Source organism: Mesoplodon bidens (assembly GCF_964165515.1).
Source record: "Mesoplodon bidens genome assembly, chromosome: 1".
Classification (NCBI taxonomy): Eukaryota; Metazoa; Chordata; class Mammalia; order Artiodactyla; family Ziphiidae; genus Mesoplodon; species Mesoplodon bidens.
In genome coordinates this window covers 138,203,730-138,220,419 of record NC_138176.1, presented here as the reverse complement: position 1 = coordinate 138,220,419, position 16,690 = coordinate 138,203,730, and the positions used below count along the sequence as shown (strand labels likewise).

The window sequence follows — 16,690 nt, the reverse complement described above, 5'->3', positions numbered from 1 at the left end:
GCTCGAACCCGTGTCCCCTGCATTAGCAGGCAGATTCTCAACCACTGTGCCACCAGGGAAGCCCACATGTTACTATTTAATATCATTTTTATAACCAAGATTGATATGGAATGCTGTCAAGATTTTATATATGGTTAGCCTGTGTCTATTAACATAAAGAAGCAATCAGAAGCTCTCTACATACAACACTGAAAATACAACCATGGAGAAAGTTGTTACAAAACTAGTTTCTCTAGTAAGAAAAGGATATCATTGTTTACTAGTATTCAAGGTTGAACACTTGTTGATTTTAGGCTAAAATTACATGTTTATATTTTAAATGGATGAAACCTAGTCATTAAAAAGTCTTTAAAAAGCATCTGATGACCATTTGATATAGGTGAAGTTGTGAGAGAGAGGCATATCTACCTTAAAAGCTAAATGTGTCACTTCAGTTTTACTGTAGTCATTAGGTTTTGGAGTACATATTTTAACTCAGGTATATAAAAGTCATGTACTAAAATATAATAAAGTTTGCAAAGTACGTTATTTGATAAAGGAATGTTTCTACAAAGGGATACTGGACTAATTGTAAAATGCCAGTAATATATGAACAAAGATCATAAGTATAATCTAAACATTAGATTTTCTGCTAATACCTTTCCTTGGCCAGTTTTACAAGTACTATGGTTCATGTCTCACAAACTTTAAGTCAGAAAACAGAAACTAAAGATCATCACTTAAAACACTTTCTTTGGACTAATGTTCATATAACACAGGCATCTCTGACATTCCTAATTTCCAGTAACATGGGCACTTAAATTCATGATTCAAGAAAGGGTAAACCAGAGGGCTTACACTGAGGGGTACTAATGAAAACCCAAGCGTGAAAATCTAACTCCTCAAAGCATCACTGGCTTATGGTAATGCCACATACTAAGCATTCACAGCTCTTTTCTATATATTCATTAGAAATATAAGAGTGCCCATTTCTAGGGAATCTTTAAGCAACTGACATGTTGATACTTCTCAATAAAATTAGGAAAGTTTTAAAAAATCCTATACTTAACATTATCAAGTATGAAAACTACCTTACTGTTAACAATATTCTTATGGGAATATAATAATGTCAAAATTACAATATATAGAAGAATAATAGGAGAAAAAAATATGCCAAATAGGTATAGTTCTTCCTATAAAGCTGATTAATATGGTGCTTTACAAATTTACAAAATTTTAGATTTGGAAAACTGTGTTGCATAGTCTACACAGTCATCATATTTTTCTGTTCTTTCGGAATCCTAAGGCAGAATTAGCATTCTCCATTCAATAATCTGTCACAGGGAAACCACAGAGGAATACTAGAGTTTCCGAACAGCATTACCTTTTAATTTGCACTACTTTAAGGTGATAGGACACATCCAAGACACAAGGTAAATAAAGTGAGATGTGTATGAATCCTTTGTACTTTGAGCTTTTCATAGGAAAAGTGTTTTATGAATTCAAGTTGGTGTTTTTGGAGGCAAAGAAAACAAATAAATCTCAGACCAAAAAAAAATCCTAGTTTTTAAGACAGTTCCTAATGTCCAATATAGGATATAAGATACTGGCATTCAACTATCCAAATTTACATAGAATAGTAGTACTTTGGAGAAATATAAATAAATACTTTTTAAAAATACAGGTATATAAATTAATGAAACTGGTATTTAAAAGATTTAATACAAGGAAAAAAAAGTATTATATAGTGGTACCAATTCTTAATACAAATTAAGCATAGTTTATATAATTTCAAAAGTTATTCACATTATTGCTCGATACCACAGTTGTACGGAACAAGTTCTTGACACACACAAAATTTGTATAATTTCAGGTTTATAAAAACAAAAATTTATACATAGGCCATTCAGAAGTTTAGAAAGTTTTAAAATGCATGGAGATATGTACAACCAAAAGGAGAAAAAAATGTATGTCTGTACATATTTGAAAGAAACAAAGTGATCTGACTCAAACTTGTATGTCACACTCTCAATCAAAAAAGTATACATAACTGGACTGAAAGCAAACTAGTGGACTAAAACAGTACTAAATATGCCCTTCATTTCTTAGTAATAATCTGTTTTAAATATTAATGGGGTATTAAACACCAGCTTACTTTAATTCTACAACTTTTGCTTTCTTTCAAAAACTTTTCAGAAACACATATCCATTCTACAATTGTGTTAGACTGGGACAAATATTTTCCTTAGAAATTTTTTAAAGGAGTATTTCTATACTTTTGTATACAAGATTTGATAAACAATTAAAAATAACCCAAATAAGGCCATTATTAATATCATCTTGATCAAAAATATACAGATTGTAATGCTACTATATTTTGTGATCCTGAGCTCTAGTAACCATTAGATGCATGCATACCATTCAGGGATTTGTCTATTCTAATGAAAATAATTTAATCCTGCCTTACTACTTTTGAAGACAGAAATACCTTCAAAACTTTTTGATACGTCTTCATAATGTTACAGATATTTCTGCTGTAAACAGAGCATTAGGAATTGTATGAGAAAATATGTTAGGGTTCAAAAAGCTATGAAAGAAAATTTACTATTTTAAAATAATGACAATAAATTTAAAAAGCAAGAAAAATAATACAAAGAGGGTGCTTGCTAGAACAGATAAGTAGAGTCTTACAAAGGTCTTTTTCTATATTAAGGAATTAATAAATAAAGGACCGTGTGTACCTTGGTGGTAAAATAAAAAAGGCTGGCCACTTTTTATGCTAAGTTCAAATGTATTTTTTTGATAATACAAAAAAGTAATCCTTGAAAATCAGAATACATAACATAAAAGAGCACAATAACTTAAGTATTAAACATCTGTATGAAATAACTGTTGCAAAGTCTGACAAAAATGCACACTTAGAACATGCGGCTATTTAAAAAAACAAAAACGGAAAAAACACCACACGATTCTGTAGAACCAATGTTATGTCACCACCAGGAGAGCACCAAGCAAGGCACCATTGGAAAGACAACATACTTGGAAAGTCTCTATAAATAAAGTAAATGCTAATCTGGTCGAAAAATCGGTGTCTTTGGTAAAAATTCTATGAGGATGACCTGTAGAAGGAGAAAAAAAAGTTTTAAAAAGATTTAAAAAAAATTTTATCTTAAAAAAACTTCAGTTATATTCCATCACTTAAAATGATTGATAGTGCCTCTGATAGACAGAAGGAGAGTACATGCATGAATGAATGAGAAAAGGAAGCTAGCATTTACTGAGAACTAACTACATACCAAGTGTTTCACACTATATGGATCTATTTAATCCCAACAATTTTCTGTGAGGCAAGTATTGTCATACTCATTTTATAGATGAGAAAATTGATGATCCGAGAAGTGTAACACCATGGATTGTGGAGTCAGTATTTGAACAAAGGACTGTCTTAACTCCAAAGCCTTGCCCTTTCTACTGCCCTATGGTGGCTGTAGCTGACCCAATATTCACTTCCTCGGGCTTCCTCCCTTTTACCTAGAGTTGTTCTCATTTTATTGTACCAGGATATGTGATCTCTAGAAAAAGAGTTGGTCCTCTTTCTCTTAATTTTTTTAAAAGTCTTTTCTTTTTAGGTTAGCAAAATTAAAGGTTAAAATTTGTTCCAAAAGACTTTTTACAAGAAAACTAAAGGAAAATCAACAAATACAAAACACAGTAACACAGAAAGACACAAGTTGACCAGAGCTGATTTTTATTCTAAACCTGGAACTGTCTTAAATTACAATCAATTCTTCCTCTTGTTCCAACTCTATATGGAATAGATGTTAAACAAAAAATTATTTGAACAGTTTCCAAGTTTGATGAACTCCTCATGCTTTTTCAGAAACTGTGTCTTGATATGACCTCCAGGTTTGGATACTCTTCTACATTTAGCCACCTGGGCCAGAAACCTTCATTTTCACTCTTCAGTTCTGGCTTTTGATCTGTCTCAATAAGGAAGGTATTTCTATACGTGGCTCCAAAATATTCCTCTCCTAGTTGACTTACCCTTTGGTGCCCCCTGGGTCACTCTCCTGACTTGTTATTTGCCTACAAAATGTTTATTAGCTTCCTATCCAGCTTCTTTATTTGAGCTAGATTCCTCTGTTTCTCAGTTTCCTCATCTATGAAATAAAGGTATTGGAAAGATGACAAGATTCTTTGTAGCTCTAAAATTTGATGATTAAATTACATTTTACAGTATATACTACATAATGAATAATAAAAGCTATCTTTGACTATACTTGAATTATTACTAGTTTTTGAAGAATATATCTTACAAACTTTTCCCTTCAGAAGCCACACATAAAAATTAACCACTTGTCTCATTTCTTCTAGATCATACTGCCCTGCCATATCCGAACAAAAAGAAGTTGGTATTTTTCATAGATTTACTCCAATATTCAAAATATAATCGAGGAGAATTACTTCCCTTTAACTAACAAATGAAATTTCTGTAAGTCAAATAAAATCTGAGGTCAAATAGATATACATGGTAGATTATTTACTGTTTTAACCTTTCAAAACTATTTTTAGGGGGTTTTTAAAATTATGTTTTTCCCCCATTCAACTATCACAAACATATACATATACATACACACACACACTCTCTCTCTCCAAGAAAACTTAGAAAAATACATTTTTTAAGCAATTTCTATTGTTTTTTAAATGACTCTTCTTAGTAGAAGTGTTTATTTAAAAATTTATGATAATTAAAGGAAACTATTTTACAAACACAGCACATAAGTTCAGAATGTTTTGGAAGGTTAAATTAAATTATTTTATTTTAAGTAATAATAGAACATCATAAAAATAAACATGAATATAATATGCATATTTTATGAATGAATGACATTCTTATAGTTCTATCTGGATATAATAGTATTGGGAGTAACTTTTATGTTTTGCTTTCCAAAGTAAATTTAGAAATGTGCAAAATAAATAAACAAATAAATAAAAAGCTCCATTTTAAGCTTAGTGTTTGGGTTTATAAATATAGCAAATATTTTTTTCACAAAATCCTTTAAATCTCTTACATATCCATCCCTCCTCACAAAATACATAAACTCTCTCACCATCTATGATGAAAATATAAGACTAGCATATTCATAGGTCAATCTCAAAACAAGTTATTTGAATGTGCTTTTATTATTATAAAGAAGTATCAAGTGCCTTTTTATCATCATAGATTAACATGTTTAATATAATAGATAATGATAAAATCTACATTATTTGGTTCACTGAATAGAGATATTCTATGAAAGAAGAGACATTTTAAAGATATCTTTTATGTTCAAGGCTAGAAATGGGACTTGATTGTGTGCTAATGAAAGAAAGAGAAAATGCTACAGAGAAAAAAATTTTATGACAATTTCCAACTATTTCCAGTATCTAAGCACTGTTTTCATCAATCTTTTATACACACACACACACATATACACATACACAAACACAAAACCTATGATGTTTATACTGTTTCAAAGAATAGACAAAATCTGTCAGAAATGATGTGTCAGGTACTTAACTCTTTCTCAGATCTTTTTATTTTTGTATATTACCTTTCCATATTTAAAATAAAACACCCAAGCTCGAGGGAGAATAAATAAAGATTCATAATTTTCTATAGTATTCTGAACTTTTCAGAAGGAGAAAAACTGTTCAAGTAAATCAAGTAGTCAGTAAATTAAATCCTACTCTAAGCCCTAAAATTCATTGTATATACATGCCCATTAGACATCTTTTAAAGAATAAACACAGGATGAGCAACATCTCATCTCTTGTTTACTTTTAAGATAATTTTTACAAAATAATATTCCAATAACACTTTAAAAGACTCTTTAAAGGCCACTGAGGTATGGGCAGTTAAAATCTATAAAGGCTAAAGGTTTCTTAAGCTCCAGCGGCTTGACTGAAAGGTCTTCTTCCATACTTGGAAACCTGATTAGCATTATATAAAAAAGCCATATCTGACTTGCTGCGTAACCAAAGTTGTGGTTATTCTTTATACAGCATCTAAAATTTCACACTCCATCAACACATGTTCAGCCTATTTTATCTTGGCAATTAATTTATTATTTTTCAGAACACAGTGAAGCCTTGTTTTCAAGTCATTCATAACTTTATAAATCAGTCTTGCACATGAAACCATGCATCTGTGAACCGTAGAAAATCCTTGCGCTCAGGAGATTAAGCTCCTGACACCTTTGCTGATTAATAATCATGGAAAGAATAAGATCAGAAGCAAAATAAATGATCATTTAATAGAGAAACTCACAAAACAGCCCTTTAACTTACATATTCCATCATGTTATTCGTTTCACATTTCCTTTTGCTCAGTCTCCAGTGCAAGCACAGCTAGACAAGAAGGAGAGTAAAAGAAGAAAAATGAGCTCTATTTTATTGCAGCACACAGGCTAACCCATTTGTCCACCTTTCATATTTTTAGTTCAACAAAAGCATCTGTTTCCATACTGTGCAATTCAGATCCCAACGGTACGAAGCTGCTCCCTGTGGTACTCACCTTGTGGTATAACCTATTGTTTTCCCATTCTAATAACTTCTCAATCGATCTTCGTGTCTGGAAGACAAATGAGAAAAAAGTTTACTCTTGACTGGTTTTAGAAAAACTTTGTTTTGCAGCTGCTTTTTGTGTGAAAAGGAAAGAGGTATAAGACAGTGACAGAGTATAGGGTGGTCTATAACACTATCAATATGCAAGCACTAAATTGTAGCCTGAACAGAAATAGTATTCTATTTTGATAAAGATATGGTTCTGTTTTTTGGCATTGTATTTTTTAACTGTTTCGAACTTGCTAGCCTCTGATTAAAACCATCAAAGTCTAAACAGCTAATGTTATCTACCAAATGACACAAATTTAAATCCCCATTTCTTTCAAAAATATTTTTGTAATACTTAAGTAGTAAAACAAGAATACCTTAATATATATATTTTAAAACAAAGGTTATTAACACATTAGTTAACGAAATGAAAAGGGCCTTTATAGTAAATTTAAAAAGGAAATAATTAAAAGTTAATAAAAAAATCAATTTGCTAACAAATCAAACTAATTTTTACCTCATACTTAAAAATAATGTCCAAATTTAAAAGCTAGTTTATTAGTCCACAGATAAAGATTTTCAAACACAGGCAAAACTGCATTTAAACCAATCATTTTTGTTGGTTTTCAAACAAAATTGTGGGCTTTTTTTGAAAATCAAACTCTTTATTCAATACTACTGTTAAAGTAATCAACTAAGAAATTTATATTTAAGATCACTTGATTTTTGCAATATATACTATGCAGCATGAAACGTTTCTTGCTTGGGAGGAATAAAGGGGAGGATAATTCATGGTGCCAGGTGTTAGGATGAGACTGACACAGCTGCAGGTGCAAACAGGACAGTGTTGCCACAAGAAGCAACTGCAACTTGCTGCAGCTGCAGCTTCATTCAGTCTCCAATCATTTTTGTTGGTTTTCAAACAAAATTGGTTTTATTTGAAAATCAAACTCTTTATTCAATACTACTGTTAAAGGAATCAACTAAGAACTTTATATTTAAGATCACTTGATTTTTGCAATATATACTATGCAGCATGAAATGTTTCTTGCTTAGGAGGAAAAAAGGGGAGGATAATTCATGGTGCCAGGTGTTAGGATGAGACTGATACAGCTGCAGGTGCAAACAGGACAGTGTTGCCACAAGAAGCAACTGCAACTTGCTGCAGCTGCAGCTTCCTTGCAAGGAAAGGAAAAAAGCATACAGCTCCATTAATGTGGCACAACTAAATAAGTACTAATCATCAAATATGAAAATCTTCATGTCAAACAAGGATGAGCTAGGTGAAAAACTGTTAGGATCAAGCTGGTTTTGAATACTTGAATGTTACATAATAAAATGTTTAATATTTATTTCAAGTACCTACTATAAGCTAGTTACCATATTACCTCTTAGCATGTTAAACATGCTAAAGACACACCACAGTCACAGAGGTGCCAATTATAATTCATAACTACTACTTACTGCCTTACATTTCTAAGCTTATGTCATAAAAATCAGAAAATCAACTAACTCCCTGGATAATAATATGCCAATGACTAATTTATTACATTACTTTTTTTGAACAGTTTTTTGGCAAGAATTTTAAAGGAAAAAAGTGCCCTTGTTAACAATGATCAGCAAACCTCACTTGTTTCTTTGTAAAGATAGCCTTTTAGAGGCAGCTCTCCTTTTAAATGAAAATAGGGCAGCAGTTATGGTCACACTTTTTGTTAATTTAGTTGCCAGTCAGCCCCAAATCAAAAGAAAATAAGGCTGCAGAGTGTAATTAACATTCAGTTCAGTCGTTTTGTCCCTTGTCTAGCCCCCAAGCTTTGTTAAAATTGCCATCTGAATGCTGAAGGCTGTAGGGAAATCGATTTGATTCTAATCGCACCATGAAAAGAACATGATCTAACTGCTTTCAGCCCTCCGTAAATCTGTACTAGGTCTTTAGCACAATGCAACTTCCAATTTAAAAAGCACTGAATGTCTCGTCAATGACTTTGTGAAGAAAAAAGAACAAGGAGCAGACATAAAAATTCCAATAGTTGTTTAAGCATTAAAGTTCATTTGCATCACAGCGAACCTGAAAAGGGCTGACCTCTCAAACCGCCTCTCAGGTCTATGAAGTTGTAGCCTTGACAAGCTCACATTGACAGAGCTCATTGACTCTGAAAGGCTACTCTATCAATGGTGAAAAATGGCAATAGGTTCTACTCTGAGCAGGCATCTGCCTGCCCACCCGCTGCTAAACCAATGGCAAAACCGATTCAAAACCTGAATCTACCTTGTAATCTTCCTTTCTAGGACCTTTTAATAATAGATTAAGATTACTATACAATTTGAGGTTTTACTTTTTACTGATGGTTTACAAGGGGGGCAGGGGGTATGAAAGAAGTAAGGTGGGGAGAACAAGCTTTCCAAGTCTCTTGTTTCATGTTAATGTATAAAAATTAAAAGTTTAACATTACATTCTGCAAATATTCATTACTCACAGAAAAAAGTGTAGTTACCACAATCATCGTTTCATCACAAATTTAAACCCATACTATATTATAACAAGAATAAATCTCATTATGAATGGATCTCATGGTGCATGATACATACACACACACATAAATTTAGAAACTTAAATATTTACTTTAAATAAATCAACTACCAGTATTTGAATAAAAGGTAATTATAAAGTATGAACCTTAAATTCCAAGATATTTATGTAGGAATTCTGAATTTATCCTTTGCCTCTAATTGGAAGTTTAATGACAAGGTTTGATATAATAATTATATCTTACAATATTTAAGAATTCTAAACCAAACAAACGGTGCTACGCCATATTCTAAGTAAGCATCTAAATATAAAATATTTTTACACACTTGACAGTCTGGAGTAATAGCTGTGAATTAGCACCATCTAATCTTGCTATAAGACGTCTTTCCTGCTTGACAGGTGAAAAAAAAAAGCACTTGCACGTGCAGCTTAATTAATCATTGCACTTGACATCTCAATGATTTACAGTGAGGAGCAGGTGAGAACATACAAAACCAGAAAGGAACCCTTCATCTGAGTGGAACATTTCTAGCACACTAAGGTGACAAGTATCTAGATTGTAACAGTCATTAAAAAAAAAAAAAAAAAAAGAAAAGAAAAAAAGAAAAGAAACTGTGCCACAAATTATTTGTTAGTAACAACAAAAGCTCAAATTAAATGGGGGAAAAAAAGCTTTAACTACTGAGAATGTTTAATACTTTGTAATTATTTTAGTTAACAAAATCAAAATATATTTTCACAATTAAATACAATACCAATTTGGCAGATATTGAAAAAATATATGACACTTCAGCATTTATAAAAGCTATTTAAAGCCTTTCAACATGAAAAGAAAGTACCTTATTATTGCAGTAATCTAGAAATAAAAGTTAAGAGTTTATGTCCACAGGGTTGTCAGATAGCTATTTCTAATGAAATATAAGATTTAACATTGCCAAACTCTGTAATTACTACTGGACAAACTTAACCATATAAAAATCTGTCCTTGATTTTTAAAAGTTTGTATCGATCACCAAATTCAATATAAATTAAAGCAAACTAATATGCGTCAGAAAAAAACCAATATGTATAGGGTCTGTCAACATGAAGTACCAAAAAATAAAATCATCTTTCAGTATTCTAGGCCAGTGGATCTAAAAATAAGTCATCTTAATTTTCTTAAAAGAATTTGGTGCTTGTGAAAAGCACCAGATTGACAGTCATGGGAACTAAAAACCTTCTGTTTAACTGAAAGAACAGGGGAAAGGGCAGTGCAGGCTTCAGTGCAAGCTCCCTACAGTGGGCCTTAATCCTTTTCAGTGCTCACACCCTGGGGGCGAGAGGACAGGTTAGTGGTTCTTAACCAATGAATCCTCAGTCCTTCTGCATAAGATGATCAATAAGAAATCTAATTTTATCATGGATTCTTATCCTTAATTAAAAGCACCAAGACCATCAACTCAGACCATGTAATCAAAACAAGTTTTTTATGAGAATAACATCATGTCAGCTAACCTGGTTGGGAAAAGGACTGCTCCAAGCATCTGGACTCCTACCCATCTCCCTCATCAGAGCTCTCACTTTAACTTTTTTTTTTTTTTAACACATTTCCTCATTTCAGCACCTTGCTAATTATATTTTTCTCACTGGTGAACTAGTTCTAATATAGCTGTTCAGCAATGTTAAAGTAAAAAATAATAGAGGTTTAAAAACATCATTACAATTATAAATAGACTTATTTATTAAATAGACTCAACTTGAGTAGTAAGTAGTAATAACAGGAGGATAGAAATTTTGGCTTCTACTCCTTTGGTTCCTTTACATTTTTGGTAGAATTGTGGAAATAAGTCAAAACATGCAAACTGCAAAAGAGGTAAAATAGCCTGGATAATTCACATAGGAGGCTAATTAAATAATGATTAATCAACAATTAATATTAGGTATGATATAGCCCTATCAATTTCCAAAGAAGCATCTAGAGTAAGCTTACAATAGAAAAATACATATGAAACACCTAGATAAAGTTAAGTTACTGCAATTGAAAATTAGGATTTCCTGAAAATTCAAATTTGACTTATTATTAGAAGAAACATTTTTGTAATTTTTTTCTAATATCATACTTTCTAAGGAATATGTTATTATTCCCTTTAAACAAATTATGTGCCACTAGATATAAATAAGTCTTTCAGGACAGCAAGAAATCATTTAGAAAATCTTCAATGTATTACTTCCCTACTTTGTTACCACTATTACTTAACAGCATACTCATTACCAATGATTCACTTATTCACAATCGTTTGAAAAAACGGTTTTTCAAAGAAGTAGTTTTCTAGAACTTGCTAATAAAATCAACAGAAATCTCATAGATTTTAAAGTACTTAAAACCAAAGGAAAAATGTTTAATGTGGAAGCTGTAACAAAATTTCTCTGAATTTTTCTCAAAGAAATGGCATTCTTATCAGTCTTTAGAACATAAGATGCTAAGATATGTTAACAAAATGTATAAATAGGGTAGCTCACTAATAACTATTTGTAAAAGTCCAACTACTTAAAATTAAAGCTTATTTGAATAGGACTTATTCATAACATCACAGAAGGTCAAAGTGCAATTTCAAATGTTCAATGTCTTATTTAAAACAAGTTTTAGTTTTAAACTCCTAAGTTTATAATGCATTTATAAAGCTTCTATAAATGCATTTATAAAGCTTTAGCTAGAATAATGCTTTGAATGTATTCATAATTTTTTTAACTTTTACGTATTTTCAAATAAGAACTATACTTATCTTTTGACATCTGTGCAAATTCAAATCATTAAAATAAGTGAAACAAGAATGTTCTTAGTTATAAGTCATTAGAAAGAAACCATACAAAATTTTAAATAATTATTTTAACTTAAGAGAAAATTACTTGATTCACCTCTGTCTGTTCTGGATTAATATAAATCTTATACTGCAGTTATGTGCAGAAAATTAAATGGCATATCTCAGTATTATGATACATGAAAAATCTATATTCATCAAAAGACAAGCTAGAATATGATTAGATTCCTCAAAAGGATTTTTAAACAAATTCCCTTCCTGTACTTAAAGGCCGCTTTTAAAATTTTTATGTGAATATTAACTTTTAAGTAACCTAGATAAACTAAATATCCACTAAAGTATATTCAGAACAATCTTTTTCATACTGTTTGTTAAAAGTACTATTTTTAGATGAAGATAAACTAAACAACTGCAAATATTTTGTGTATCAAAAATGCCCTTTTAACTTAGTACTGAGCAGTGACTTACAGGTACTAATCTTAAACAAGGTATGCTTAAATACAATTTAATCAAGAGTATATGACTAGGGCTTCCCTGGTGGTGCAGTGGTTGAGAGTCCGCCTGCTGATGCAGGGGACACGGGTTTGAGCCCTGGTCCGGCAAGATCCCACATGCCTCGGAGCAACTAAGCCCGTGCACCACAACTACTGAGCCTGCGCTCTAGAGCCCACGAGCCACAACTACTGAAGCCCGAGAGCCTAGAGCCCGTGCTCCGCAACAAGAGAAGCCACCGCAATGAGAAGCCCTTACACCCCAATGAAGAGTAGCCCCTGCTCGCCGCAACTAAAGAAAGCCCGTGTGCAGCAAGAAGACCCAACACAGCCAAAAATAAATAAATAAATAAATTTATATTTTTTAAAAAAAGAGTGTATGACTAGGCCTGTGGTTCTTAACTTTTTAAGGTTACTCTGACTACTTTGTGAATGATGAAAAAGGCATTTATGCACCAATATGTAAAATGTTGCACACAATTTTAAGGGGTTATCCACAAACCTCTGATAACTTTTCAGAAAATACTGATAACATCTCAAAAAACTAAAACTGAGTTTCAATTGACAGCAGAAAATTAGAAAAATTATTCATAAGACAAATGAATTTCACTAAGCTAATACAGTCAAATGTATTACTATCAGGGATTTTAAAAATCTATATAACTACACAAGGAAGAATCACTGGCTAGAACCAACAGGTGGGGTAAAAAAATATTACTGCTGATTAATTATAATGGACAACTGGAGAAACAGAAACAAAAAGAAGTAAGGAATAGTATTTGTTGATCTTCACTTTGGATGTGACCCCATGCCATGTCTTCCCTTTGTTACCTTATTTTTTTTTTTTTTGTGGTACGCGGGCCTCTCACTGTTGTGGCCTCTCCCCTTGCGGAGCACAGGCTCTGGACGCGCAGGCCCAGCAGCCATGGCTCACGGGCCCAGCCGCTCTGCGGCACGTGGGATCTTCCCGGACCGGGGCACAAACCCGTGTCCCCTGCATCGGCAGGCGGACTCTCAACCACTGCGCCACCAGGGAAGCCCCTTTGTTACCTTATTTAATCTTCACAGTAAACCTAGAAGGCAGCTTGTATAACTTTTATTTTACATATGAAAACTGTGTCTTAGTGGGGTTAAGAAACTTAAAGCTACACTAGGAAATGGTGGAGCTGCGATTTGAAACTGGGATTGTATGGCTTTCAACATCATGCTCCCTCCATTATTCAACGAACTATGAATTTGTAAAGAATTTGTAACTTGTTGAATAACACGTCTATGACACGCAAGGTATCTTAAGCCACTAACTAGGCTATCGGCCTTGAACAGCCACCTTAATCTAAAACTAAATTTTCTCCAGCTCTAAGGTCTAGACGTACTCATTCTACTTTATTCTTAAGTCTCAATGAGATTTATCCAAAATGTATTTTGTTTTTGTTTATATCTTGCTTTGTGCAACAAAACATGAACTGAGGTATATTATTATTTTATAGATTAAGTACACAGGCTTAAAGAAGTTAAATAGTTTGCCCAAGGTCACACAACCAGTAAGGGTAATGACAGGATTCAAACTCAGATCTCTAAACTTTAAACCCAACATTCTTTTTACTTGGGATCAGCAAGCATAACTATTTTTACTTGCAACTGAATTAAGAGACATCAATTTACAAATACTCCCATTCAAGGCACAAACATAAAATGAATACAATGTCCTTAAAATACGATTTCTTCAATTCCAAATATGAAGAAATTTCAAACAAAATGTTAAAAAACAAGATAGTGATAATCACACCATTCTTTCCTTCCCAACATGCAAAGAACAGCATAATCTTTATGTAAAGTCAAGGTAACTAGAGACTTATATTTCTGTGTAGGATGTCAAACTCAAGCCAACACTCCCATCACAAATAGAAATGGATAAATTGAAGAAGAAAAAAAAACATTATTTTTAAAACATCAGAAAATTCTGGAAGCAACAAGGACTACATGAAATAAAATCCAGAGAAGGAAAGAGCCCTTTCTAAATCATTTGATGATTATGTACTGGCCATTTTCTTTCTTTGTTGATTAGAGAGTTCAGCTGAGGATTAGGCTTGGCACCAGTGGGACTCTACTAGGGAAAAGGGAAATCAACAGAGCTTTTGTAGGTTGTACAGCCTGGCCCAATGGACTGGAAATTAGATGTACCCTAAAATGCAAAGCCAGTTTTCCCTAGAGACACTACTGAATTCCGGGGCAGCATGGAAGGATGGGGGACCAAGACAAAAAGGCAGAGAAAAATTACTCACAGTCTCCTAGTATTTAGGAGACAAAATTCTGCTAGATGGAGGAGGATCTGCAACAAACTCATGATTGGTCTCCCCCTCAAAACACCTGAACCTGCATAAGATGGAAAGCTAAACTCAAAATATCCAAAGGATACAACCTTCTGAGAAGAGGAGACAAAGACCTGCCAGGCCTCAATCAAAAGTCTGAAAGGGTCATACCCAAGAAATAGAAAACCAGAGATGGACTGAATCTACTAAACTTGCAACCCAGCCCAAACCACCTCAATCTCTGATTAGATCAAAGTGATCGTTCTCCTCAAGCTATCTACCTAATACAAGACAGATGGGACCCTTGATTTTGGAAGATTTTTTCTGGAGTTTCTACTTCATTCTGTTTATAACATCTAGCATAAAATTAAAAACTTTAAGAGCCAGGAAAAAATGACCAACAATCAAAACAAAAAACCCACAGAAACAGATCCACAGATAATCCAAGTATTGGTATTAGTTGACAGGAATTTAAATTAACTATGATTAGTATGTTCAATTAAGTAGAGGGAAAAGATGGACAAAATGGGTGAAAAGATGAAGAATTTCAAAAGAGGACTAGCCTTTATGAAAACATCAAATGGACCTTCTAGAACTGAAAAATATACTATCTGAAATTAAGAACTCATGGCACGGGATAACAGCAGACTGGACACTGAAGAAGATGAGGAAATCTTTCTATAAACCACCACACCAATACTATGTTCTAAATATTCAGAGGGAACTGAATGTCAGTCAGCTCTAGGCAAAACACATTTTAAAAGGAGCCTAACATATCTTTAAAGTCCCAGTGCCATCTCTGCACATTTAAGACTCAAAGTTTACACTTCTTTCTTGCATATCCTCTTTCATAGTGAGAATTTAATTTAGTAACATGTTTTTACTCCAGTTAAAAACAAATCGTCAGTGCCATTCACACTAACGGCAGTAATTTATTTAGCTTATGTAAGAATCAGTTTTCTAAGTTTCAAGCCTAAAGTATTCTTTAAAATGAAACAGCAATAAACATATTCTTCTGGTCCTAAGAAATTTTTTACATGAGATCCCCTTTCCACAGCAATTGAAGTAAGATTTCAAAGAGGTTAAACCTATTTCTTTACCCTTATAATGTGGGAGATACTAAAGAAGAGGCAAGAAACTGCAAACCGAACACTTAAGGATAAATGGGTGTTAGAATACCCGACTCTACCTTCAGTCCAAGTCCCTGTCCCTCCTACTTTGCATTAACTCCTTACATGACATTCTCAGTCTCTCTAAGAGTAAATACACAAGTTTTAAGGAAGGGTGTAATATTATAAAAAAAAAAACTTTACCAGAAATAATGTGTACTTATTTATTAGGGAGTGAGAACCTGATAATTTTTCAAAGACAGGGATGTTGATTTTTGTTTTTATAAAAGTAAAATAGAAGCAAAAGCAATATATCAACTCTTAGTTGTCCAACTGGAACTTTGTATAAAATCTGATTAAAATATACTGTTTTCCTGCATCTTTACCTCCTTTATGGCCTCCTTCCTTTACTGTTAGTTTGCATTTTCAAGAAATACATGTTTGTTTAAATATTAGGGAAAAAATAATTGGAAAGCTAAGTCTGCTGAAAAACTAAAGTACTGCAAAAGCTAATATAAAATGCTTGAACATTGTTACCATTTATAAATCAACTGGATAAACTTACAACACTCAATGGGCCTGGATCTCCTATCTGTGAAATAATGATCTTTTACGTTTCTTCCAAACCTCTAAAATCCCCCTGCTTCCAGGTATAAAATTAAATTATGATAAGTAATAAAAAACAGCTTGATTTTGTATCTTTATCAAAGAGTGAAAAAAAAGCATATCTGAGGCTTTAAGCCTGGGGTTCAAATTATGGCCTACTTTGTAGACTGTGGGATCTCAAATAGATTACTTAACTTCTGAGCCTCAGTTTTCTCATCCTTAAAATAGGAATAATATGAATGCCTACTCTTGGAATTTGGGGAAGATTGAATGA

General features: G+C 32.7%; 1 protein-coding gene across 1 annotated transcript in view; it reads right to left on the bottom strand.

The window, feature by feature from the left end:
* Positions 1-1,682: 1,682 nt before the first annotated feature.
* Positions 1,683-16,690, bottom strand: part of CHIC2 (cysteine rich hydrophobic domain 2) — a 48,679-nt gene continuing 33,671 nt past the window's right edge. Inside the window, exons 4-6 of the mRNA XM_081248328.1 lie at positions 6,536-6,592; positions 6,310-6,369; positions 1,683-3,098 (exon numbers count right to left, since the gene is read on the bottom strand). Of these exons, the coding sequence (XP_081104454.1) occupies positions 3,048-3,098; positions 6,310-6,369; positions 6,536-6,592 (168 nt within the window). The 3' untranslated portion in view covers positions 1,683-3,047. The remainder of the gene's footprint in view (positions 3,099-6,309; positions 6,370-6,535; positions 6,593-16,690) is intronic.